The sequence below is a fragment of the Lycium barbarum genome, chromosome 1, assembly GCF_019175385.1.
Source record: "Lycium barbarum isolate Lr01 chromosome 1, ASM1917538v2, whole genome shotgun sequence".
In the NCBI taxonomy this organism is placed as follows: Eukaryota; Viridiplantae; Streptophyta; class Magnoliopsida; order Solanales; family Solanaceae; genus Lycium; species Lycium barbarum.
In genome coordinates this window covers 144,439,639-144,465,730 of record NC_083337.1, presented here as the reverse complement: position 1 = coordinate 144,465,730, position 26,092 = coordinate 144,439,639, and the positions used below count along the sequence as shown (strand labels likewise).

Here is a 26,092-nt window from a genome sequence, read left to right as displayed (position 1 = left end):
TTTTAATGTATCGTTTAAGGTAAACCACTGGGATTATTGCCAAAATCCAGTTACTCACTTTCGTTCGTTCTTAAATTCTTCGCAATTTTTAAGTCTTTCTTGAAGAAAGTTTTAATGGTTCTTTGTGATCCTAGTTGTTGTTTGTCTTTCTACTGTAATACCATCTTATTTAAAAGCTTAATCTGATAGAAAGAACATACTTCAATTATATTATATATGTCTCAACAAGCCCCTCAAGTAGGTGGTGTGATTCTTTTTCTTTTCCATGAGCGCACGTGAAAATAATAATTAGTCTTGTTTCGATTTAGAATGCGGTTATGCATCTTATTTTGAGACACTTAAAAGATCCGGAATGCGGTTGATCATCTGAGTTAAGACTGATAAAAGTTCAACAATAAAAAGTACGAGCAAATCAAGGCTCAGGAACAAAATTTATCCAAGAATTAGTTTGAGCTAAATATAAGTCGATAAAGAGACCGTACTAGAACCACGGGACTCGGGGAATGCCCAACACCTTCTCCCCGGTCAATAGAATTCCTTACCCGATCTTTTGTTTTCGTAGACCAATAATAAAAGAGTCATTTCCTTTTTATTAGGCATTCATAAGGTGACTTCGAACACCAAAACTCAACTCCAAGTGACGACTCTGAATAAATAAATAATCTCTATTCAAAACCGTCACTTCAATTGAAAAACCCCCTTAATAATAGAAACTTGCGCGTTCATCGCGGGGGCGGAAAAAGGGGTGTGACAGTAAGTCCCTTTGTCCAATATTAGTTGTCATGTTTCGCTTGTCGAGAGTTAATTTGACTAATTTTGGAACTAAATTGGCTTGGATTAATTCATATTTTAAATTTACAATTTAGATATTAAAAAACTACACGCAAAGCACTATAAGTTACAATTTTTCTCAAATCAATATATCTTTAAATGCTGGTCAAAATTAATCTTATTTGACTCTCGAAAAACTGGAACATGCATGACAAGTATTATGAGACAGAGGGGATATATGTTTGGATAGAAGTACAAACCGATAATAAAATGTTCCTATGTTTAGTAAAAAATTATTGATAAGTAGTACTCTTTCGGTTAAAATAACTTTCATTCTTCTCCCGTCATCATTGGCAATGGCATGAAATGTTTTATCAAATATTTACTAAGACAGTTAGGTGTTATGGCGAAAATACATTATAATTATATTTAAACTAGTAAATTTACCCGCGCTTCGCGCGGTCATGAAACTTCTTCGGTTGAAAAAGCAATATGTAAAAGAAAAAAAAACAAATGTAAAATATATCCACATAGAAGCATCTCATATGTTTTTTGTAAGTTTATAATAATAAGAGTTCTCAAGGAATAGTCCTCTCAATTGAGAAGAACATGACTCAGTTAACTTCGACAATTTCTAGTTATTGACTCTATATAAATAACATGCAATTTTGAAGAAAAGAATGAATTAAATTAATGTAATTTTTTTAAGGTAAATAACTTGATGCGGCTGTTAAGTGCATTCCAGCGAACTACCAAAACAAAGAAAAAGACTTCATTTACGGAAACTACAATTCTTGAAAGTTGTTTAGGTTTGCTACTTCTTTGCTCTTGAAACAGTTACTACAATACTTTGAGCGTGAACAAACTCTTAAGAGAAAATAGAATAAATACTTTGCAAGGAAGGAAAACAAATCAACTCGGTCAAGTCAAATAGATAGTCAAGACCAGAACCTTACAAATCCAATCTAAAACGAAAATACTCGAGAGCAATGGCAATATCACTTTTCAGCTCCGATCCTCTTCCAACCTGTACATACATTCGAACCGAAGTTGGGAACAACAAAAATACCAAATAACGACACCGTGAAAAAAGGAAAGATAAGTAAAGAATAAAAATTAAATAGACCTTTATGGAGCTCTTCTTTAACATTATACATTGAAGGTGATCTCATATGGTATGCCTTATCGATGATCTATTTGTAGATGCAAATGAAACTGAACTTGTACCACACTTTGATGAATCAAGAGTTTTAAGTGAAGGTATAACTCAAATTGAAAGTGAAACTAACCTTTTTTGTTGTTCTTCTCACGTAAGCAATCTGCCACAATGGGACAAGATAAGTTGAGTAAAAAAATCCAAGGAAACTTGAGAGAGGATGAATGTTGTTCATATGACAATCCACTAACTCTTTCTTGTTTTAGTATTATATATCCTTTCATGTAGAAAATTGAGGCTAAACCTTGTATAAGGGATGATGACACCTTACTTGAAGAAGACAATCTCATTGGTCAAGGTGTTAAAGTGTATGATAACCCCTTGTGGGATGAAGAGTTTGCAGTACATTTTTGTCCACTTTGGGATACCAATGAAAGAAGAAAAAATGATGAAATTTTCAGTGAAGATAATGAGACACATGAAGCTTTTGGTGTCTTAGATATTAGGGAAGTTGAGCAAAATCCAGAATGTAGTTGCTCAATTGTGGAAAAGAATAAGTGCTCACATGTTGCTAACTGCACAATATCATTGTCTTGTTTTGTAGATCCTTTTTGCAGGTTCATTCCAAGTCACTTCTTGAGGAAATTGCTTTTTATACACATCTTGATTATGGTTTATCTAATGGTGAGGTTAAGTTATTTAGCAAGAGCAATTATGGTGTGTTTTCCTTGTATTCATACACTTTTGGTCTAGCTAATGACCCTCTACAATTTAAAGAGCTTATGAATTGTGTTTTTTAGTGCTTGTGTTGGTGATTACATTTTCGTGTTAGCTGATGTTATACTTAGAAATTTTAAAGGAGTGTTTGTGCATAAAAAAACCAGGTGGGTTAAATGGTTGCATGGTCACTACCTTGTGTTATTCTTACCAAGTGGTTGTTGTGTTTTTCTACTTATTCTGATTATCATGTTGGTTGCAAGACAATTTCGAAATTCGAGGGCGAATCATCTTTAAGAGGGGAAGAATGATAGCAACCATGGAGACTCAAATGCATTAAGGAGCAAATAAGGTCATCACCATGATTCAGGACGAATCTTCTATAAGAGGGGGAGAATGATAGCATCCAAGGCTTAACATCATTGCAGACCGAAGAATTCCAAGACGCTTTAATGGGCTTCAATTAGTAATGAAAAAGTATTTTTTGATGGAAGAAGAACTCTAGCCCAATCAAGATATTTTGCTCAAGTCATACATCTATTTTGAGGCCCAAATTAAAGTCCAAGGTTAGATGGAATGAGGCCCATATCAACCCCAAAAGGAGAAAATCCAACAACCAAAAACTAGTGTTTCTCGAAGATTATTTAATGCTATGTTGACCGCATTTAATGCTTTATTGAACAAAGTGTTGGTGGACTTCTATGCACCTTGAAACAAGTGTTGGTGGTCTTCAATGCACCTAGGAACAAAGAATTAGTAGTCTTCTATGCACCTAGGAAATTATGCATCTTATTTAATTTAGTTTGACTACTCCATTGCTAATTTCAAGGGGCTGACAACCCTTTGTAGACTCCTATATAAAGGGGTGTTTTCTTCTTCATTGTAATCAAGTTTAATGAATATTAATATTATTAGCCTTGTAGCTTGTGAAGACCTTTGAGGTTCTCTTTACAGTTCGCCCTTTTTGTTTTATTTTGAACCGTAACTTGGATCCTTCAATGGTAAGATTCCTCGTTTGAGTTCTTTCCCTCATTTTCTTCTTCTTCTTCTTAATTGGTTCAACTACTTCTTTTACTATCTAACGAGGTTTCAAGTATCAAATACTTGAACTTGTGTTCTTCTCTATCAAGAATCAATCCTTCCCTCTTTCTAACTTCTAATTTTAAAGTCTTCCGCTATCCGTATTGTTATCACAAACCACACCATTTGAGGCTCTTTATGGTCAACCACCTCCTATACACCTTCCTTATGTATCTGGGGACTCTGAAGTACCATAGGTGGATAGGAGTCTGGTTACTAGGGAATCCAAACAACAGTTGCTCAAATTTCACATTACTAGAGCTCAGTAGAGGATGATTGCATAAGCCAATTAGAAGAGGTCTGATAGGACTTTCTAGGAAGGAGACTAGGTGTTCTTTAAAATTCAACCTCAGAGACAGATTACTATGTCCACTAATCACTTCAACAAACGTTCTCACAAGTACTATGGGCCCTATTTGATCCTTAAAAAGATTGACACTATGGCCTATAAACTTGCTCTCCCACCTGAGTTACTTCTTCACCCTACTTTTTATGTCTCCCTATTGAAACCTTGCTATGTTCTACCTAATCAGATCTCTCATCCATCTGTGGTGAACCTCTCCAGTCCTTATTGTCCAAATCCAGTCAAAGTGCTTGATAGAAAGATAGTTCAGAAAGGGAATAAAGCTATTGTTTAGGTCCTTGTTGAATGGGATCAATTTCCTGTTTCCGATGCTACTTGGGAGGATTTCAATGCTTTGAAAGTTCCATTTCCCTCTTCTGTTCCTTGAGAACAAGGAGATTTTTAACGGGGAGGTATGTCACGGTTCACTTCAATTATGACCGAACACCATTAATTAGTCAATTAATTAGACTAATAGACACGGTTAATTTACGCAAAAGACTTAAATTTGCAATTATGACCCTAATTGACTTAAATCATGAAATTGGTTGTTTCAATTATAGCCACATTTAACCTAATCAAACAAATAAAGACTAAATTTGCAAAAATGGCCTCAATTGACTTAAACCATGAAATTGGCTATTTTGATTGAGGCCAGAATTAACCAACAATTGATTATTTCAATTGTGGCCGCAATTAATCACATAGTAAGCAATTTATGAATATAACCATAATTAAGCACTTAATTAATTATGATTAAATCTAAAAATTGTACAAATGCAAATTGATTATGCAGAATTAAGATTTGAGAAGTAAAATGACTAATTTATTTAATTAATCAGATTTCTTGAATTAAACGGAGTAAAATGCTTGCTAATTTAACTTTCAATAATTTTAACAATTAATTAAATAATGTTTTTGAATTATTTCCTGATTAAATTTGGAAAATGCTTCATTTTAATTATAAAAATATGTAAGATTTTTTCTAAATGTTTTACAATATTATTGAAGTTATTTTTCCAAATAAAATGACAAAATATTGTTGAAACAATTTTGTAAAAATCAGTTTGACTTATAAAAATACACATGTCACTCCGTTTGATATCCAAGGACTCTGAGTAATTAAAATAAATTAGCGGAGGTCAAAAATTAGATGTCAACAAGTTATTGATATGTTCTGGAATTCAGCTGGTAACTTGTGCATAGGAGTATAGTACTTAAGGCTTGCGGATGAGTACTTTATTTCAGTTGGGGGAAATGATTAGTTAATCAGTTTTGTTGCTTACAGATTAATCCCCAGAGTTTTAAGTAGAAGTTACTATAATTACACATTAGTCCAATTTCGATGTTGGCAATTATCTTTTTAGCCCTCACCCTTTAGGGTGCTATATGTGGTGATCAGTTGGCCTTTTACTACATGAATGAAATTCCTACTGTTTTCTTCTTCTTTCTTAGTCTTAGCTTAGCTGTAATTTCCAATTTCTAGTCCAGATCACATCATATAGTTAAAAATAATCGATAACATGGAAGGAAGGTTTGGAGGAGAGATCGATTCAGACGGAAGATTTAGAGAGACACATTGCATATAGCACTTTTTTCTTTCTTTTTTTTCTTTTTTCGAAAAAGGAAAAAAATAGTTAAAAAAAAATCGGTAACCTGCAATAGAAAATTTATATACTAACAGTACCCAAAACTTAAACTCTTTTGCAAAGTATATGTTGAAGAGTTGCCGAAACTCTTGTCTGTCATTCATTCTTGAATTTTCTTATCTAGTCCTGAACAGTTTTGTTTAAATAAAACGGAAGAAGAAGAAATTCTCTCTTTAATGGATTGATTCACTTTTCTAATTGAAATGAGATCAGGGCCGGCCAACGAAAAGTTTCTTCAAGTTGCTGGTGTTTTGACCGGATACCTTGTTACAATCTGAAAGTAGGGGCACGTGATTGACACCCGACAAACTACCTCTATCAAGTGAATCACACAACTAGTAACTAAACATTCATAAAATTGTAAAGAAAGATGCAAACTGAACATTTTAAGTCAAAATTCTAAATATACTGAATAAGAATCTATATATCTATATATTATTAAAAAGAGGATAGTTTTAGGACAACAATTAGTTAATTAGTTAATAATTAGTTACTTATTAGTTATTGTTTTGAATTTGAATTTAAAAAAAAATTGAATTGAGAAGTTACCAGTTTAATTCAAAATAGAATTTAAAAAACAAAAACTGCCCGATCAAGTGGAAGTTCTAAAATTTGTAATTCATTTTATTGTAATTCTACTTAGGAGAGGAAAGAATGGGAGGCGATTGGGGGGGGGGGGGGGTCGCGGAATAGAAGGTGGTTCGCTAATGAAATACTCCAAGAAAGAAAGACGTGGAATGTGGATAAGGATATTTTATCATTGTATTTATTTATATTTTTTGTAAAAAATAAAGACAAAGATAAAATACAAAATAGAGGGAAAAAATGAAAAAAAGTGAAAAAATCCCTAATAAGATCACTAACTCCCCACGTCCCAAACCCCACAATCCCTAATATCCACATTAACTACCCTATTTTTCTGCACACACTAACACTAACACACAAAAATGCTTAACTTCTTCCTAATAAACTGCTTCTGTTTATTTAAATTTTTTGAGAAGAAAGAAACACACACGCAAAAAATAATGCCATGGCCACAAAAGTTGCCAATGAACAAATGAAATTCTGCGACAATTGCAGGTAACGTTCAGTTGTCCACGGCCAAAACGCAAAGAGAGCACCATTGTCAAGTGCAACATCATTTTGTCCAATACACAAAAATTAAAATGAAACAAAGATCGCAATAACAATATATGGTTTTATTATTCTGTTTGGCCAGGAATGACCATTGTTGTTGTCCGATCCTTGGCTTGGCTTGGCGTTTTCTATTTACAAATGAAGGAGCTTTCTTGCTTACAAAGGTCAAATCTCTCTTGGCTTCTTAGTTAATTTTCACTTGACTAAATGACAAAGCAAAAGTTCTTGCTTTTGTAGATATATAGATATAGACTTGTGCAGCAATGTTTACATATTTTAATACACTGACCATAAGATCTCATAGGAAACAACTTGCTCGATGAACTTCTCCAGGAGTCTCAAATCACTTCTAAAGTTCTAATGGCAGCCGAAATGAAGAATTTATCTGCAGGATTATAGAAATCTCGAACTCAAGCAGGTAATATTATTTTGTGTAATACTTTAATCTTTTTTTATTCTTATTTTATTTTTTTGTAAACTTAATTGATTCTACAATGTAGATAAGAGAAAGCACTCTTTTATGTGATTATGAGTGTAGAATTTCGTTTTGACATGACAAATATTTGATTTGTTAGTTAGAATCTAGATATATAAAATAGGAGAGGGACAAGCAACATGGTTAAGCCAAGTGGCAAGCTAATAACAAGCCACTTGACAACTCTAAGACAAAGTTAATGAAAATTGTAATAAAAATGAATTTTGAGTTAAGAAAAAGTTTTTTAAATTTATAGATAAGATTTTGAATTTGAATTGAATATCCAAAAAATAAAATTTGAATTGAAAACTATTTAAAAACAAATATCATCAATATTTATAGGGCTCTATCTATTATGACTTTGAACTGAAGTATTGTTTTTTACATAAAGATAAAGTTTTTGAATTGAAAAATAATGTATTTAAGTTTAAATTGAATTGTGATAATATTTTTTTTGAATTTGAAGTTGATAAAGGTAACAATCACCTAGACTATCAACGAACTATTATCAATAAGATTCACTAAAAATTTACATAAAACTAATGAAATATTTTGAATTCAAAATTAAACCAAATCCACTACATAATATTCTAATTGTATCAGCAAACCATTATATTTTCTTTTGGTCTTTCTCCTTATCCGTCTAAAATCATTTTTTTCCCTTAACCACTTACTTACTCCTATTATGATTTTATCTATATATTGTACTTATCTTATCTAATTAGGAAAAAATCAATTTCAAAATATCTTAGCCAATAAAATAAACAAACCGGCAAGTTGTTCGAGATGGATACTAGCGTTGGATATACATATAGTATTGTAAGTGGATTTGAATTGAGATAAAGGCTTATGAATTTGAATTTTGAATTAAGAGATAAAAAAATTTGAATTAGTTTAAAAAATAAAATCTATTATTCTCCCTTCTCTTATTTAATCCCCTAGATCATTGTCAATCCCCACAAATTTTTCAACGTCATATTTTTTATTTGAATTGAGTTGAAGAATTATTTGCTTACAATTGATTGACCTTTGTTTAGCTTCTTCTGCGCAGTTGGATTGTCATAGTCTCAAATTCAAAGAAACTTCTTCCGTTAATCTTTTCTCACTCCTCCTATATGCAGTCATGCAGCAATGGTAAATTCATATGATTAGGAAATTGTCAATTATTTATGACCATATGTATATTAATATGTTGTTCCACGGTAAACAAATGTACTCTTCTTTTTACTGTTTTCATAAATTTGAATGATGGTCTATTTCTTATAGCCTGTTAAAAAAGATAATTATATTGAAGTAGAGGCACAAGAACACAACAGGCAGCTAAAGGTACTCTTCTCTTTTAGGATAGAAGATCTAACAGAAGGAGATGAGACAGGTAAAGAAGATGGTATAGTCTTTTTATACGTAGAATTATTTTTTATAACAATGCACATTTTTATTTTCATTTAAGAAAACAAAATGTTTTCTCCCGTTTATATTGTCTATGTGGTCTTCTCATTAGTTAATTTGCATTAGTTTTTGAATAAATATATGCATTACCATTAGTGATACTGTGGAAAGAATATTACAACGATTATTTCATTTACGGTTTCAGTTCAATTTCCTCGGTGTAATTTACCATAAGATTGTTGATAACGTTGAAAGCTTTGTTTTTTTTTTAAAATAGTTCTTTTTATTATTTAAAATATGTCAATTAGATCAGCTATGATGAAAAAATAGTTCTATTCAATTAAAATGTAGTTATTGTTAATATTTTATAAATTGATTATTTATAAATATTTTAATGGTATATGAAAAACATGTTAGCTTTATTGAATTAATACTTCTAAAGTAATTACAGCCATGATATTACATATATCAATGAGATAATGTTCATTATTTAAAGTTAGAGTTGGAGTCCAATTTTTTAAAAGAGGAAGTCCGCTAATGAACACTCAATCCAAAGTTTTTTGAAAAGATTTTCAGATTTGATTTTTAAATTTGAATCCTTATCATAATTTTGTATCATAAATAATAAACACATCCTTTGGCTCCTTCGTCTCTCTATTATAATAGTTTACAATTCCAAAATGTTAATACAAACGATAGATCAAACACAATTATAAAAATATGGCTATAAAAGATAGGATTATTTGGATCTCGAATTTTTTCTTCAGCAATTAATTAAAAAAGTGATTTTGTCTCTTCCATTTTGTACTTGACTATTTATGTTTGATGCTTTATTTTGTCCACATACAATCAGTATTCAAGTATATGTCGATGGCAAGTGTGATGCTCTAAATTCCGCTCTTAATGAAAACATGTGTGTAAATTCAAAGATCTTTATATTGGATGAAATATGTATATTTGATATATATGTTTTTTAAATTACAATACTTGCAATTTCTATTTATGCTCTTCAAGTTGGTTTGTCATTCGAATTCTATTATAAATTTATGTCGACGCAAGTTGATAAATACCAATCAACCTCCAAGGTTATGCTCTTTTTTTTACCTTTATTTTTTAATGTTTATTATTTTTAAAGCTTGATTTGTACTCATGTATTCCCTACATAATTTTTCTTTTAATGTGTTTTTGAACTTTCGTTTTTGTTTGTTTTTAGATTTTCAAGGAGCTGTTGAATAAATATAATTCAGAAAACGTTCTCAGTACACTATTTAATGAGTCGATCCTTAAGTCTCTTCATCTCTTCATAAATTTAACACCAACATCACCAGCTTAAAAAAGGAGATAATAAAAAGGTTGAAGTAGATCTTGAATTTTCGACAAGAAACGCAAGGATATCTGTATAAATACAGAACATATACTTCTTATTAATGACATACAAGCTATTTTAAATTGAGTGTAGTATGATTTTTATTTAATTGAAAGATAAAAAAAAATTAGTAAATATAAATTAATAATTTTGAAAAAATTAAATATTAACATAATATTTAATTAATGGGTGTATGGAATTGAAAATAATATTTGTGCAATATAGTGGTTATAAAAATTAGATATCAAAATTTCCTTCTTCTTTTTCTAACTTAAAAAGCGTGGAAAAACATTTTAACAGTCTTTACTTTATTTTTTACGTGTAGAAAGACATTAGCAATTGACTTAGAAAAAATTAATAAATGATCTCCACAAGAATGAATACCTAAAAATTGAAGCAATTAAATTTGACATGATATTAAATTAGATACAAGTATTAATTTATTAGCTGGAATTAGTTTTTCTTAATACTAAAACTAATTCTATATTAAAGGATAGACTATCTAAGTTTGAGATGAGAAATTTTTATGAAAAAAAACGCTATTTATTGATAAGATCACATAACTGAGGTAATAAAATATAAAGCTACAAAAAATAGAAATAAAAATGATACATTCTGATTTATTTATTTTTGGTGGTGGTGGGGGGGGGGGGGGGGGGTTTATATTTTTCTACAGTGATTAAGCAAGCAAAATCACAACTATTTAAGATTGGTCTATTGATATCCTTCCCGCATCGCGCGGGTATGAATACTAGTATGTCCTAACAAAGGAAAAACAGAACATCAGTTTACTTGTAACAGGGGTCGTACACATACTTAAACCAAGAGATAAGGAGATGGAAAACTACATAGGCTGCATTGACGTTCATCATTCGAGCAAAACATCAAAATTCTTAGTTGTCTCTATGCTCTGTGCCAATTAAATATAGATCTTTCTTTTTCCCTGCAGTTAATCCATGTGTTTCAGTCATATCCAAGTCTTTGGGATTAGTTCCATTTGGGGGTTCCCAGTCAAAGTGGTAGAGTAATTGAGCCAGAGGATATGTAACATTAGCTAAACCAAATAACATTCCTGGACACATCCTTCTTCCTGCACCAAATGGAATAAACTCAAAGTGATTTCCTCTAAAATCAATAGAAGAGTTTTCAAATCTCTCTGGTATAAAACTTTCAGGATCATCCCAACTTTCCGGATCTCTTGCAACTGCCCATGCATTAACTAGTACTCTAGTCTTTAGAGGTATGGTATATCCTTTAATATTTGTTTCCTCTCTACATTCCCTAGGCGCGATTAGAGGAACCGGCGGATGTAGCCTTAGTGATTCCTTAATCACTAACGTTAGGTATGTCAACTTTTCGAGATCTTCTTCACCATATATTTGTTTTCCCTTAAAGACTTGTCTCACTTCCCTTTGAGCCTTGGCCATAACATATGGGTTCTTTATCATTTCTGCCAATGTCCAAATAACAACTGTAGACGAAGATTCAGATCCAGCCATAAAGATGTCCTACATCAACAAATAAATAAAATAATCCAATAAATTCTTACGTAAGGTAAGACATAAAAAAAAAGAAAAAAAGGTTGTGTTCCTAAGTGTCAGAGAAACCATAAGAGGGTCTAGAGCTGTAAAATGCCAACTTGGAGAATGCACTTGGACACAATGGTGGATCTAGCCATATATCTACAGGTTCATGTGAATCAAGTAACTTTTGAGGGATTACACTGGGTATGTTGTTGTTGCATGTGAATCGAGTAGCTTTTGCTCAAATCATGTAATTGTAATAAGAAATTTTCTTAAATTATATAGACATTCAATTGCGAAACCAGTTATTATTGTATAAAGTATTAACTTCAGATCGATGTAAGAACCCATAATTTTAAATTTTAGATCCGCCTCTGCTATTGGACATTTACATACATTTGATGAATGGTTATTTTTTCATTTTGGTGTTGAGCATACAAGAATAACCAATTAGCCAGTAAGAAGTATTAGACAAGTAATTAATCCATCACGTGATACATCAAGACCAGATCAGCAAAGATTTAAGCCTTATATATATTCGTGTTGTTAGGAACTATTTATCAGAGAGTTAAAAGATATTAAACCTCATTATATTATTAGCAATCACTCTTACAAGGAAAGGCAGGGTAAAGAAAGATTATGAATGGAGCAAATTAAACTTACAAAAATCACAGCTTTAATTTGGTCATTTGTGATTGGAAATTGAAGTTCGGCATTCTCCTTGACCCTTAGGAAAACATCAACTAAATCTTCGTCTCCAAATTCACCATTTCCCTTTTTTCCTGCTGCTTTATTTTCAATATGCTCATTGACAATGTCCTCCATAACCGCATCAACCTTCTTATGCGCGTTCACCATTCTAGATGTCTCACCTCTTATGTTGTGAAGTAACTTCCATGAAGGGAACAAATCAGCCACAAAAAATCCTGATCCTAATAAGAGTACTTCCTTCAGAATTGTTATGAACTCGTCTCGATCTTTGCATATTTTCCCGAAGGCTGATCTACAAGTGACCGAGTTGGTAAACAGAAAAATCTTTTTTGTCATGTTTACTGTAGAACCCCTCATGGAACGAATTGAAGAAATGAGACTTGAAAGCTCATCTTCTCGAATGGCACTAAATGACTTGACCATCTTTGCACTAAGAAGTTCAATAACACAAATTTTACGCATTTGTCTCCAGTAGTCACCATATGGGGAAAAGCCAATGTCTTTATAGTTGTAAAATAAGATTTTTGTGGATGTTAATTCTGGCCTAGTAGCAAAGGCGAGATCGTGAGTTTTTAGGACTTCTTTCGCCATACTAGGTGATGATACGACCGCTGTAGTGTTAGGTGTGGAATTGGCCAAACAAGTCAATTCTTTTGTTCACATAGTCGTGATGTAAGCGCTTACCTCATAATAGTTGTGATGTAAGCGCTTACCTCATCATAGGAAATTCATTCCTATAAATAGGTAGCTTATGGTTCATTTGTAAGATATCATTAAGATCATTTGCTATACACATCCCAAGAGAGAAAAAATCTAAGAGAAATACTCTTAGTGAAAGGCCTAAGTAAGAGAAGGTCTTTGAGAGAATTTTCTGTGGTAAAATTCTTGAGTGTAATTGGGATTGGGGTTGTGAGGTTGAGTGTTGTAAACACTTGTAATATTTCTTCTTTAATAAGATCTGCAGCAGCAACGTGGACGTAGCTCTCACATTGAGGGTGAACCACTATAAATCTGTGTGTGCTATTTATTCTTCGCTTACATCACGGCGTAAGTAGGTTCTGTCTAAGGAGGTTGGTATTTAAGTGGTCCAGCTGTGACCCTCCAATCTTTCCTGGGAACCTGCTTACAAAGGTCGGATTTGGGATTTAAATCCTAACAATTGGTATCAAAGCAACAGGTTGTGTTGTGATTTAGAAACGATGGGAGGCGAAGATGGTACGACGCACGACATCGGTAAATTCGATGGTACAAATTTTGCGTTCTGGAGAATGCAAATTGAAGATTATTTATATGGCAGAAAGCTTCATGAACCTCTGAGTCCGAAACCAGAGGAGATGAAGCAAGCAGATTGGGATCTCCTCGACAGACAAGTTCTGGGAGTCATTCGACTGACGCTGTCGAAGAACGTTGCTCACAACGTGGCAAAGGAGAAGACCACCGCAGATATGATGAAGGTATTGTCTGACATGTATGAGAAACCTTCGGCAAATAATAAGGTATTTCTCATGAAGAAACTATTTCATCTAAAGATGATGGAAAATGCTCATGTTGCTGCACACATAAATGAATTCAATACCATTGTAAATCAATTGTCATCGGTAAAAATTGATTTCGATGATGAAGTACAAGCTCTAATTTTGTTGGCATCCCTACCAAATAGTTGGGAGCCAATGAGAGCAACGGTTAGTAATTCTGTCGGCAGTGACAAACTAAAGTTCAACGATGTTAGGGATCGTATCCTTGCTGAGGAGGTGCGCAGGACAGATTCGGGAGAGGCATCGACGAGTTCTGCTTTTAATGTTGAAAACAGAAGCAGAAATTATGACAGAAGCTACAACAGAAATAGGGGCAGATCGAAGTCAAGGAATGGCAGGGGTCAATCCAGACCAGGACGAACACATGAGTGTTGGAACTGTGGAAAACCAGGTCACTTCAAGAAGAACTGCAGGGCGCCAAAGAAGGAGGACAACAAGGGGGTTGGAATCAACGCTGCTACGGAAGACATTGGCGATGCGTTGTTGCTATCGGTTGACTGCCCGATAGACTCTTGGGTGCTTGACTCAGGAGCGTCCTTTCATACCACCCCACATCATGATATAATGACAAACTACGTGGCTGGGATTCTCGGCAAAGTTTATTTAGCCGATGGAGAGTCGCTAGACGTTGTTGGCACGGGAGACATTAATTTGAAGATGTCAAATGGATCCTCGTGGAAGATTACAAAAGTTAGACATGTTCCAAAGCTGATGCGAAACCTGATTTCAGTAGGTCAGCTTGATGATGAGGGATATGATCTCAACTTTGGTAATGGGTCTTGGAAGGTGGCGAAAGGTGCTATGGTAGTTGGCCGAGGAAAGAAGATTGGCACTCTCTACATGACGGATAGCTGTCGTGATATTGTTGCTGTGGTTGACAACACAAAGAAGACAAATTTGTGGCATTGTCGGCTTGGGCATATCAGCCAGAAGGGGATGAAGCTGTTGGTGACAAATGGCTTAATTCAGGAGCTGAAGACGGTGGACCTTCATACGTGTGAGAGCTGCATTCTCGGAAAACAAAAGCGAGTAAGCTTCTCAAGTGCAGACAGAGAGTTGAAGGTCGAAAAGATGGAATTGGTGCACACAGACGTGTGGGGACCTACCACTGTACCCTCCCTTGGAGGATCACACTACTACGTGACCTTCATTGATGATTCAACCAGGAAGGTATGGGTTTATTTTATGAAAAATAAATTCGATGTGTTTAGTGTATTCAAAAGATGGAAAGCCATGGTCGAGAATGAAACAAACCTCAAGTTGAAGTGTTTGAGGTCCGACAACGGCAGAGAATACACTGATGGTGATTTCAAACGGTACTGTGCCGATAATGGGATCAAGATGATGAAGACTATTCCTGGAACGCCGCAACAGAATGGAGTAGCCGAAAGAATGACCGAACGTTGAACGAGCGTGCTCGGAGTATGAGAATACACTCTGGACTGCCCAAGACATTCTGGGCAGATGCAGTCAATACCGCGGCCTTCTTAATTAACCGAGGACCGTCAGTTCCCTTGGATTTCAGAATTCCAGAAGAAGTCTGGAGTGGCAAGAAGGTAAATCTTTCATTTCTGAAAGTGTTCGGTTGCTTATCATATGTTCATAATGATGATACGGCTAGAAGCAAGCTTGATCCAAAATCAAAGAAGTGTTACTTTATTGGCTATGGTGACACCGAGCTTGGGTACCGATTTTGGGATGAACAAAATCGGAAGATCATCCGAAGCAGGAATGTTGTCTTTAACGAAGAGGTACTGTACAAAGACAAGCTGCAAAAGAATTCAGAATGTCAGGACAAGGAATCGGAAATAGTCGATTTGAGGGACTTTCCGGCACCTGAGCCGCAGCCAGGTACAACTGAGGCAGAGGAACAAACAATCCGAGAAGGTGCTGATGAAAGTGCTGATTCTGAAACAAATGAACAGACGCCAATCACAGAGCTGCGTAGATCATCCAGGATCAGGAAGCCGCTTCACAGGTACTCTCCATCCCTCAACTACATTCTACTCACTGATAGAGGGGAGCCGGAATGTTATGAAGAAGCAATGCAAGTCGATGAATCGACTAAGTGGGAGCTGGCAATGAAGGATGAAATGGATTCACTATCGGCAAATCATACATGGGAATTATCCGAGTTGCCAAAGGATAAAAAGGCATTGCAAAACAAATGGGTTTATCGGATAAAGGAAGAACCCAATAGAAGCAAGCGTTATAAAGCAAGGCTGGTTGCAAAGGGATTTCAACAGAAAGAAGGCATTGACTATACGAAGATCTTCTCTCCCGTAGTCAAGATGGTGACTATCAGAACTGTTCTTGGGCTGGTAGCAAAGGAAAATCTACATCTGCAACAGATGGACGTGAAAACTGCATTTCTTCACGGCGATCTAGACGAGGAAATCTACATGCGACAGCCGGAGGGATTCAAAATCAAAGGAAAGGAGAATCTGGTGTGCAAACTTCAAAAGAGTCTGTACGGACTAAAACAGGCTCCAAGACAGTGGTATTTAAAGTTTGACAGCTTTATGAAGAAAGCTGATTTTTCAAGGTGCGAGGCAGATCACTGCTGTTACTTCAAAAAATTTGAAGACTCGTACATGATACTGCTACTCTATGTCGACGACATGCTAATCGTAGGAGCAAACCTACAGGATATTGATCGGTTGAAAAAAGGGTTATCGGAAGAGTTTGCAATGAAGGATTTGGGAGCTGCAAAGCAAATCCTTGGGATGAGAATCGACCGAAGCAAGGAGGGCATCAAACTCTCACAAGAAGAATATGTGAGGAAAGTTATCAAAAGGTTTAACATACATGATGCCAAGCCAGTCAGCACTCCCTTGGCTGGACACTTTCGGTTGTCAAAGGATCAGTCGCCGACAACCGAGGATGAGAAGAAGCAGATGGACAAGATACCTTATGCATCTGCAATCGGTAGTCTTATGTATGCAATGATATGTACAAGGCCAGACATTGCACATGCAGTGGGAGTTCTCGGCCGATTTATGAGCAATCCGGGAAAGCAACACTGGGAGGCTGTGAAGTGGATATTCAGATATCTGAAAGGCAGCTCGAGTTCAGCTCTGTATTTCCGAAAATCAAAAACAGGATTGCAAGGGTATGTTGATGCTGACAACGGTGGTGATATTGATAGCAGAAAGAGCACATCCGGGTATGTTTACACCTTCGGAGGTACTGCAATCTCTTGGGTTTCCAAGTTGCAAAAGATAGTAGCTCTCTCTAGTTGTGAGGCTGAGTACGTTGCTGTGACGGAGGCCACAAAGGAAATGATGTGGCTACAATCTTTTCTGCGGGAATTGGATCAGGACCACGAGGGAAGTGTGCTATATTGTGATAGCCAAAGCGCCATTCATTTGGCAAAGAACCCGGTTTACCATGCTCGAACGAAGCACATACAACTCCGGTACCATTTCATTAGATCAGCTTTGGAAGATGGAGCGCTAGTGCTTGAGAAGATCGCAGGGAGTCAGAATCCAGCAGACATGCTGACAAAGGCAGTGACGATAGACAAACTGAAGCTATGCTCAACTTCAGTTGGCCTGCACGAAGTATGAAAGTAGGAAAGAGCTGCTGCATCGATCAAAGTGTGAAGACAAATTAAAATTAGTCTTCAAGTGGGAGATTTGTTAGGTGTGGAATTGGCCAAACAAGTCAATTCTTTTGTTCACATAGTCGTGATGTAAGCGCTTACCTCATAATAGTTGGGATGTAAGCGCTTACCTCATCATAGGAAATTCATTCCTATAAATAGGTAGCTTATGGTTCATTTGTAAGATATCATTAAGATCATTTGCTATACACATCCCAAGAGAGAAAAAATCTAAGAGAAATACTCTTAGTGAAAGGCCTAAGTAAGAGAAGGTCTTTGAGAGAATTTTCTGTGGTAAAATTCTTGAGTGTAATTGGGATTGGGGTTGTGAGGTTGAGTGTTGTAAACACTTGTAATATTTCTTCTTTAATAAGATCTGCAGCAGCAACGTGGACGTAGCTCTCACATTGAGGGTGAACCACTATAAATCTGTGTGTGCTATTTATTCTTCGCTTACATCACGGCGTAAGTAGGTTCTGTCTAAGGAGGTTGGTATTTAAGTGGTCCAGCTGTGACCCTCCAATCTTTCCTGGGAACCTGCTTACAAAGGTCGGATTTGGGATTTAAATCCTAACATGTAGGAATTTCCCCGAGTTGCAAATACATAAGAGGCCCATACCTTTGCGCTAAACGTCTAAAAGTGTGATGTGGAAGTGTGCCGGTCAAGTGATGCAAACTTCCAATAATGGGAAGTCTCCATGGACCTGGAGGCAACCTTAGTTGTTCTCTGTTTCTCCATTGTCTAACTAGAACAAAAAGGGAGGAGAAGAAGAGAAGCAACGAAACGAAGTTAAAAGCATAGGAATTAATCTCCATTGAACAGTGATATGGAATTTATGAAAAGGAAGCTTTGTGTGGCACGTCTTATATGGAAAAATGCTAAGAGGCACTTAGAGAAGTGGAAGGCTAAAAAAGGATTTATTTTTTTAAATAAAAATTTGATAGAATAACTTTGCCCTCTAAAATGAAACAAAAATGACGTCTCCCTTAGCCGGTTAGCTCAAAAATATCTTTCTCATTAACAATTTCTGCAAAACAAGAGAAAAAGGGCTAATTGAATGTAATACTAAAGTAATACTTACTAAAAATAACGATTAAATATATAATGATCATACAAGAATTTCACCTGTTATTAGTTCCGTTATTAGTATAATGCGACCCCAAAATAGTTATTAAGTCTGCTCGAGATCTCTGCATTGATAAAAATAGAAACTATTATTTTCTTTCATGAAAAAATAAAACGTTGAAGAGAAGAAAATAATAAGTAAAGATTAAAAAATAAAATTATCAAGTCTGCTCGAGGTCTCTCCAAATCGCGTCTTGGTGTTTGAGGTATTATAAGGTCAAACGAGGCTTTAAAAAAAACAAGGCTGAAAGATGATATGTGTCAGGATGCTTTTGTGCACTTTGAACACCTTTAATTAAAACACACCTAAATTTTTGTAGAAAATTCCAAATGTTGAGCAGTTTGCAGCGCTATAAACTTCAAGAACTACAATTCCAATGCAGACATTATACCTAAATTTGATTTATATCAAGAGATATTTATTTTTGAAGTTAGGTATTGTTCTGATTGTTACATTTCTTTGCCCCTTTGTGTTATATGTGCTAAATAAATGTATCAATATGAAGTTAAGGTATCTATCTTATGGTCGTGAATAACTTGCTTCTGTTGCTCTGAAACTTCTTAGTCAACTCAAAACACTTTTAAACCATAGTGCAAATACAGTATATTTCAACATTCCACTGAATTATTTTCACCAGTGAGTTTCATTGATGCGCAAAACGAAGTAATTAACCCCTATTAAGCTTGTCCAATGGTTTTACACTGAAAAAAATTTCAGTGTGCTAGAATTTATCCGTTTTAACCCACTTTGTTAATTTTGTGTACGTTTCTCTACATATATCATGTGAAGTGGGTTCTTTCCCATGTGATCATTCTTTATCTTCTTCTTCCTTTTCATTTTTTTTTAACCCCCTAGGAGTTTCCCATTTTGCTCCCTTGGTAACTTGAACCAACAATTTTCGAGTTAAACATGAAGGGTGCTTACTATTTGAACAATCCCCTCTTGTTGATCATTCTTTATCTTTTTTTTTTTTTTTTTTTTGGTCGAACGAACACATTTTATTTTCTCAGTTCAAAGCACCTTACAGCAACATGTAAATGTAATCAAACCTAATGTTATCCCTATTCTTCGACCACCTCTGTAAATATCCCCCTTCCCTTTATGTACATTGGCTACTTATAAAGCTCTTCTATCCACTCTCTATCTTTACATCTTGTCTTCCTATTCAATATATCAAAAATTCTCACTTTTGTTTCCATTTGTATGGTCACGATTACTCTCTGAGGTCTTGGTACACGCTGCTGCCATAGGGCTTCATTTCTGGCTTCCCAAATATGGTAAATTAATGCAGTCCATACAACCCATAGCAAGCTTCTGCTGATTTTGCCCTGGGCCTTTCTAGCTAGTCTGCTCCACATTCCCTCTAGTTCCAAGTTCCTTCCATGTATTTGCAACCATTTCATGATCTCCTCCAAGCAGTACTTGGAGTACACACACTCGAAAAACAAATGCTTGACAGTTTCATCACAGCTGCCACAGAGGGTGCAGTCCTTCTCTCTACATAGCCCCATGTTATATAACCTATCTCTAGTTAGTATTTTTCCATGCATGACAAGCTAATGAAGCTATGCTTTGGAGTGTTTGCATTGCCCCATACTGCCCTCCACCAAGGTCTGTGATTGCCTTCAGTCATCCTCCATTGATATCCACTCCTTATGGTATACTTCCCATGTAATTTCAGCCACCAGTTGCCTACATATCCAGTTGCGTATTTCTCTTTAATGCCACATATTTTTTTCCAATACCAACAGCTATCCTGGGGGGGAGAGTACTGCCACCAGTCTTTGTCCTTCAGGTATACATGGTGAACCCATTTTACCCACAAATTATCAGATTTATCTTTAATTAGAAGAAATACGGTAATTGTTTTGCGAGACAGCTTTGTATACTGACGAATGTATCTGCGCCATCTATATTTGCTGCATTTTTCTGTTAAGTGACTAATTGTGGGCCTCATTTGTTTGCACTTAATGGGGCTCTGAATCTGAATCATTTAGATCTCAGCCCATTAAGTGCATTTGTTTTCTTTTAAATTCTAGCACTTATTGGGCCTGAAGACCTCTGATTCGCTCAGATATGTTAAAATGTCTTAATATTATGGAATTTTTACTTGGTATAACTTCTTCTAAGAGGTAATTATTAATAATAACTATCTTTTAATTTATTTATATTTAGTAGCTAAAATGATTTTGTAAATTACCATTCGTAGCTATATCAAAATACATCAAGTTGGAGTGGTTTAACCCAGGTTTGAACCCAGTCAACAACATTACTTTTCTTATATATTTTTCCTAGCTTCTTCTCTTTATATTTTGAGTGTATTTAAGTGTATTTCGTCATATGTATCATCAAGTTGGAGTTGATGAATTGGTTATTGGGCGTGGCTCTGCCCCTTCCCACCCAGGTTCGAACCCAGCCAACAATATTTCTTTTATTACTTTTCTTAAGAGCGTCATATAAGGTAGACTTTTCTTAAGAGCGTCATATAAGATAGTTATATCTGTAAGTTTGCCATATATTATTCAGACCTAAGCCCACTTTCTTTCAAGTACTAAAATCATTGTTAAACTCTTAAAAAAAGAACCACAAACCTTTAAACACTGTGTCTTCTACAAACTCCTTACACTATAATCTGCTCTTTTTGGGGGAATGACACAATGTCGATTTTATGCTCTTGTCGGATTTAGCGATTTTGATTTTTTTTCCCACCTATTCTTTCGGTGTGGAGGCATTTTTTATATGAGTTATAATATAAAGGATATCATGGACACTTTGGATCTTATATAATATATCTTTGATGAAAATCATGGAAAATTATGATTGGCAAAATACATCAAATCACCCTTAAACTATACCCAAAATGTCGATATCACACCTAAACTATACGGGCGACCTATTACACACCTGAACATCTAAAAACTGAATTTATTTGCACCCTGCAAGGCATTATACCACTTTTGCAGTGTGTGGTGTTCCACACGCGCATCCACGTCAGCGCCACGTGGAAATAAAATAAATTTTATTCTTTTTTCTATTTTTTTTTGCAACTTCTTCTTCTTTATTACCATCCCCCCAACCCCTCCCCCTTCTCCTCCACATTCCCGCCACCCCCAACCTCACCCACCCCCTTCTCCTCCATGCAATTTCTTCATTGTTGCCCATTGAAGGGCCGTCCGTGCAATTTCTTCACTGCCATTTGAAGGGCATTGCGTGCAATTTCTTCACTGCCATTTGAAGGGCAGTGCGTGCAATTTCTTCACTGCCATTTGAAGGCAGTCCGTGCAATTTGAATGCAATTTCTTCATTGTTTCCCATTGAAGGGCCGTCCGTGCAATTTCTTCACTGCCATTTGAAGGGCATTGCCTGCAATTTCGTCACTGCCATTTGAAGGCAGTCCGTGCAATTTGAATGGGCAGTTCGTGACAGGAAGATTTCCCTTTTGATGCAAATTTCTTCAATATTTCCCATTTTATTTTATAGATAGATTAGATGCAAATTTAGTGACCGGAAATGAAGAAGATCGGAAAAAATGGAAGCACACCGGAAAATATTGAAGCTCATCGGAAAATATTGAAGCTCATTATTATTTTATAGGTAGATTAGATGCAAATTTGATGACCGAAAAAATGAAAGCTCACCGGAAAATATTGAAGTTCACCGGAAAATATTACAGCTCATTGGAAACGAATGTGGCTATGCAATAAGAAAGGGAGTAGAAAGAATGGAGGGTGGGGCGTGAAGAAGAAGAGGGGGATGTGGTGGTGGTGATGAAATGGAGGAGAGGCGGGTTGGGGTGGTGGGGGTGGTAGTGGTGAAAATGGAGAAGAAGAGTTGAAAAAAAACCAGATTTTATTAAATTAAAAATTATTTTTACTACTTCACTCGCCTATTTATTAATTATCATTATTTTTTTTGCCACGTCAGCTTATAAGGTGCAAATAAATTCAGTTTTTAGATGTTCAAGTGTGTAATAGGTCGCCGTATAGTTTAGGTGTGATATCCATATTTTGAGTATAGTTTAAGGGTGATTTGATGTATTTTGCCATTATGATTCTTTGACATTCAATGATTTTGGTTCACTTATTCTTAACTATTTGTTCTCTTGTTTCATGTCAAATTGTGATGAAATATTTACTTTTTTTTTTTCGTTTGAATTCTGATAGTCCGTAGAAACACAATCATTGTGTTGAATTTAAATTTTTATGATTACATTTATTACAACAAAAACAACAACAACAACCCAGTGAAATCCCACAACGTGGGGTCTGGGGAGGGTAGAGTGTACGCAGACCTGACTCCTACCAAGGTAGGACAGCTGTTTCCGAAAGACCCTCGGCTCAAAAGAAAGCATAAGAAAGCATAAAAAGAGGTTAGATAAGGCCAAGAAATTCAAAGCGATGTGGAAATGAAAATAACAAAAGCGACTAAGCCATGATGAAGCAGTTTGCAAAGGGGCAGTAGCTATCACAGATAAAATAAGATAATCAAAGTACAGAATAACAAATAGTAGCAGAAATCAAAGCACAAGAACTTATATCGCGATAATGTGACTATTAATATGAAAGGATAAACGATACTATCTACTAGCCTTCTACCCTAATCTGAGTCCTCCATACCCCCCTATCTAAGGTCACGTCCTCGGTAAGCTGTAACTGCGCCATGTCCTGTCTAATCACCTCTCCCCAGTACTTCTTCGGCCTACCCCTACCTCTTCTGAAACCATCCACGGCCAACCTCTCACACCTCCGCACTGGGGCATTTGTGTCTCTCCTCTTCACATGTCCAAACCATCTCAGTCTCGCTTCCCGCATCTTGTCTTCCACCGAGGCCACTCCCACTTTGTCCCGGATAGCCTCATTCCTAATCCTGTCACTCCTGGGGTGCCCACACATCCATCTCAACATTCTCATCTCGACAACTTTCATATTTTGAACGTGAGAGATCTTCACTGGCCAACACTCCGCCCCATACAACATAGTCGGTCTAACCACTACTTTGTAGAACTTGCCCTTAAGTTGTGGTGGCACCTTCTTATCACATAGCACTTCGGAAGCGAGCCTCCATTTCATCCACCCTGCCCCAATACGATGTGTGACATCATCGTCAATCTCCCCACTGCCTTGTATAATAGACCCAAGATACTTGAAACTACTTTTCTTCTGGATGACCTAGGTACCAAGCCTCACTTCCACGCCAGCCTCTTTATTACAACAATTTATTTATCCACATATCATTTTTTTTATTAATTTAGATAGTTCAATAATTGTATCATGCATAAAATAATTATTTATATCTTTAAATACATTAATTTATATCTAAAATAATAATTTTGTTGTTTAAGTTAATATTTTATCTAATTTTTTCTTGATATAATTCTTAATTACTTTTTTATTTGAATTACATATTTATTATGTTTAAATATTGATATGTTATACACATTCAGATGATGAAAAACAAACAGTCTTAATCATTCAGTGTTCAGATCCATATAAAACATCTTAATATTTAGATCTGTATTCAGATTCAGACATCTTAATCTTAAAAAAAAAAAAAAAACAAATGCAGCCTAAGGCTCGCTTTTAGCAATAAAATATTTAAATAGTAAATCAGATATTGGGAGTACAGTAATCAGGAACTCAAATATTGGAAGTATATTATGGACTCCTTCCATTTCAAAATAAATAATCTTTTGAGTGTGGCACACTCAATTAAAAACATTAATTAAAGGGTAAGTTGTCAATATATTACCCTTTTGCTTAGAAACTTTTTTAATAGAAGACCCATTAAAGAAAAGGATAATTTTGAAAAAAATTAAATAATACATCTTTAGGCTTTAAAGAATTCATTTATTTTAAACCACAAAAATAGTGTCAGAAATTTGTTTACATTGAAATGAATGGAGTACTTCAAAGCAGAGGAGTAAGAGACTGTTTGGATTTACTCATTTTAGGTGTTTTTAAGTAAAATTAAATTTTAAGCACTTAATCTCCATTGACCAGTAAGGAAACAAAAGGCAACTTTAATTTGATCGATATTATTTAGGAAAATTTACATGGCATAGCTAACTCTAAGAGAGGTATTTATAATTAGTAACTACTATTTAAGTTAATTACATTTCGTAGCTACAATGCATATATATGTATTATGACGGTAGCTTTGCCAAATGAATTGAATTTTTAATTTTATGTGTTGTTTGTTTCATTTATATACATATGTATATGGCTGAGCAGTGTATTCAAATACATGCGGGGATACCTAAAATCTAGATATGGATACAACTAAAAAATGTATTCAAATACACGCGAATATACCTAAAAAACAGCTATGAAATGTAAATATGCAAAACATAGCTACGAGTTGTTAATAACTCTAAATCTCTAATTATATAGTCAATTCTGTAAGTTTCCCTATTACTTAACTCTGCTTAAAATGGCCCAATACCCAAATGACTTAATTAAATAATGGGCCAAACACATGTACCCCCTCTTAAACTTATTTGGAAATCGCATATAGACACTTGAACTCAGCTATGTTTTAATTGAACACAATACTATGTGTATATATATAAAAGGTTTACATGAATAGTTATCCTTTAATAGGTCCTTACCTTTAGCAGCTACCTTTTCAATATTACCAACCATAGCTACTATTTAATGAACTTATGTATTTTAACGGGTGTGTTTATTTATTTTCAAATACATATTGATTCTGTAGCTACTTTTATGGGTTTTCATTATATTTGATGCCATTTCAACAAAATTTTAAATACATTGTGTACATTCAAATTACATATGAAGCCAAATACATTAAAAAATTCATGTATTTGAAAACACTGTTCATATATTCAATGTATTTGAACGGATTTCAACAAAATGTCAAATACATTGTGTACATTCAAACTACATATAAAGCCAAATACATTTAGATTTCTGTGTATTTGAAAACACTGTTCATATATTTAGCCAAATACATATGTTCATATATTCAACCAAATACACAGTTCATATATTCAGCCAAATACATTGAGATCTGAGCCATTTTCCGGCCATATTTGAGCCAAATACATTGTTCATATATTCAGCCAAATACACTGTTAACAAATACACTCAAAAAATACAAAAAATAGACAAATCCGCAGATCTGAGCCAGCTAGATCTGAGCCATTTTCTGGCCATATCTGAAACACGACGGCGACACCACCGTCACCTTCGCTTTCACCATATAAGTCGTCGCCGCAGTAAAATTGACCGCAATAAAGCCGCCGCCGCAATCCAAGCTGTCACCACAGATCTGATCGTCGTTATCATCATCTACATCAAAATCGTACAACTACAACTACTATCACAAAAAAGTCATCTAAACCCTAGTTTTATTAATCATCATCCCATCATCTTCTATAAGAAAACCCTAAAATTTTCATTCTTTTAGTTTTTTTTTTGTGGCTAAATCTGGTATAATCTGAATGAAATATTGTTATGGTGGGGGTAGCGGCGGCGGCGGCGCAGGCCG

At 35.0% G+C, this 26,092-nt stretch overlaps 1 protein-coding gene across 1 annotated transcript; it reads right to left on the bottom strand.

Moving 5' to 3' along the window:
- Positions 1-10,622: 10,622 nt before the first annotated feature.
- Positions 10,623-18,315, bottom strand: LOC132641618 (premnaspirodiene oxygenase-like). Its single transcript, XM_060358662.1, has 3 exons — positions 18,032-18,315; positions 12,270-12,928; positions 10,623-11,591 (listed from the first exon to the last, which is right to left on the bottom strand). The coding sequence occupies exons 1-3, from the start codon at positions 18,270-18,272 to the stop codon at positions 10,977-10,979; spliced, it is 1,515 nt and encodes a 504-aa protein (XP_060214645.1). The 5' UTR covers positions 18,273-18,315; the 3' UTR covers positions 10,623-10,976.
- Between the last annotated feature and the right edge of the window lie 7,777 nt (positions 18,316-26,092).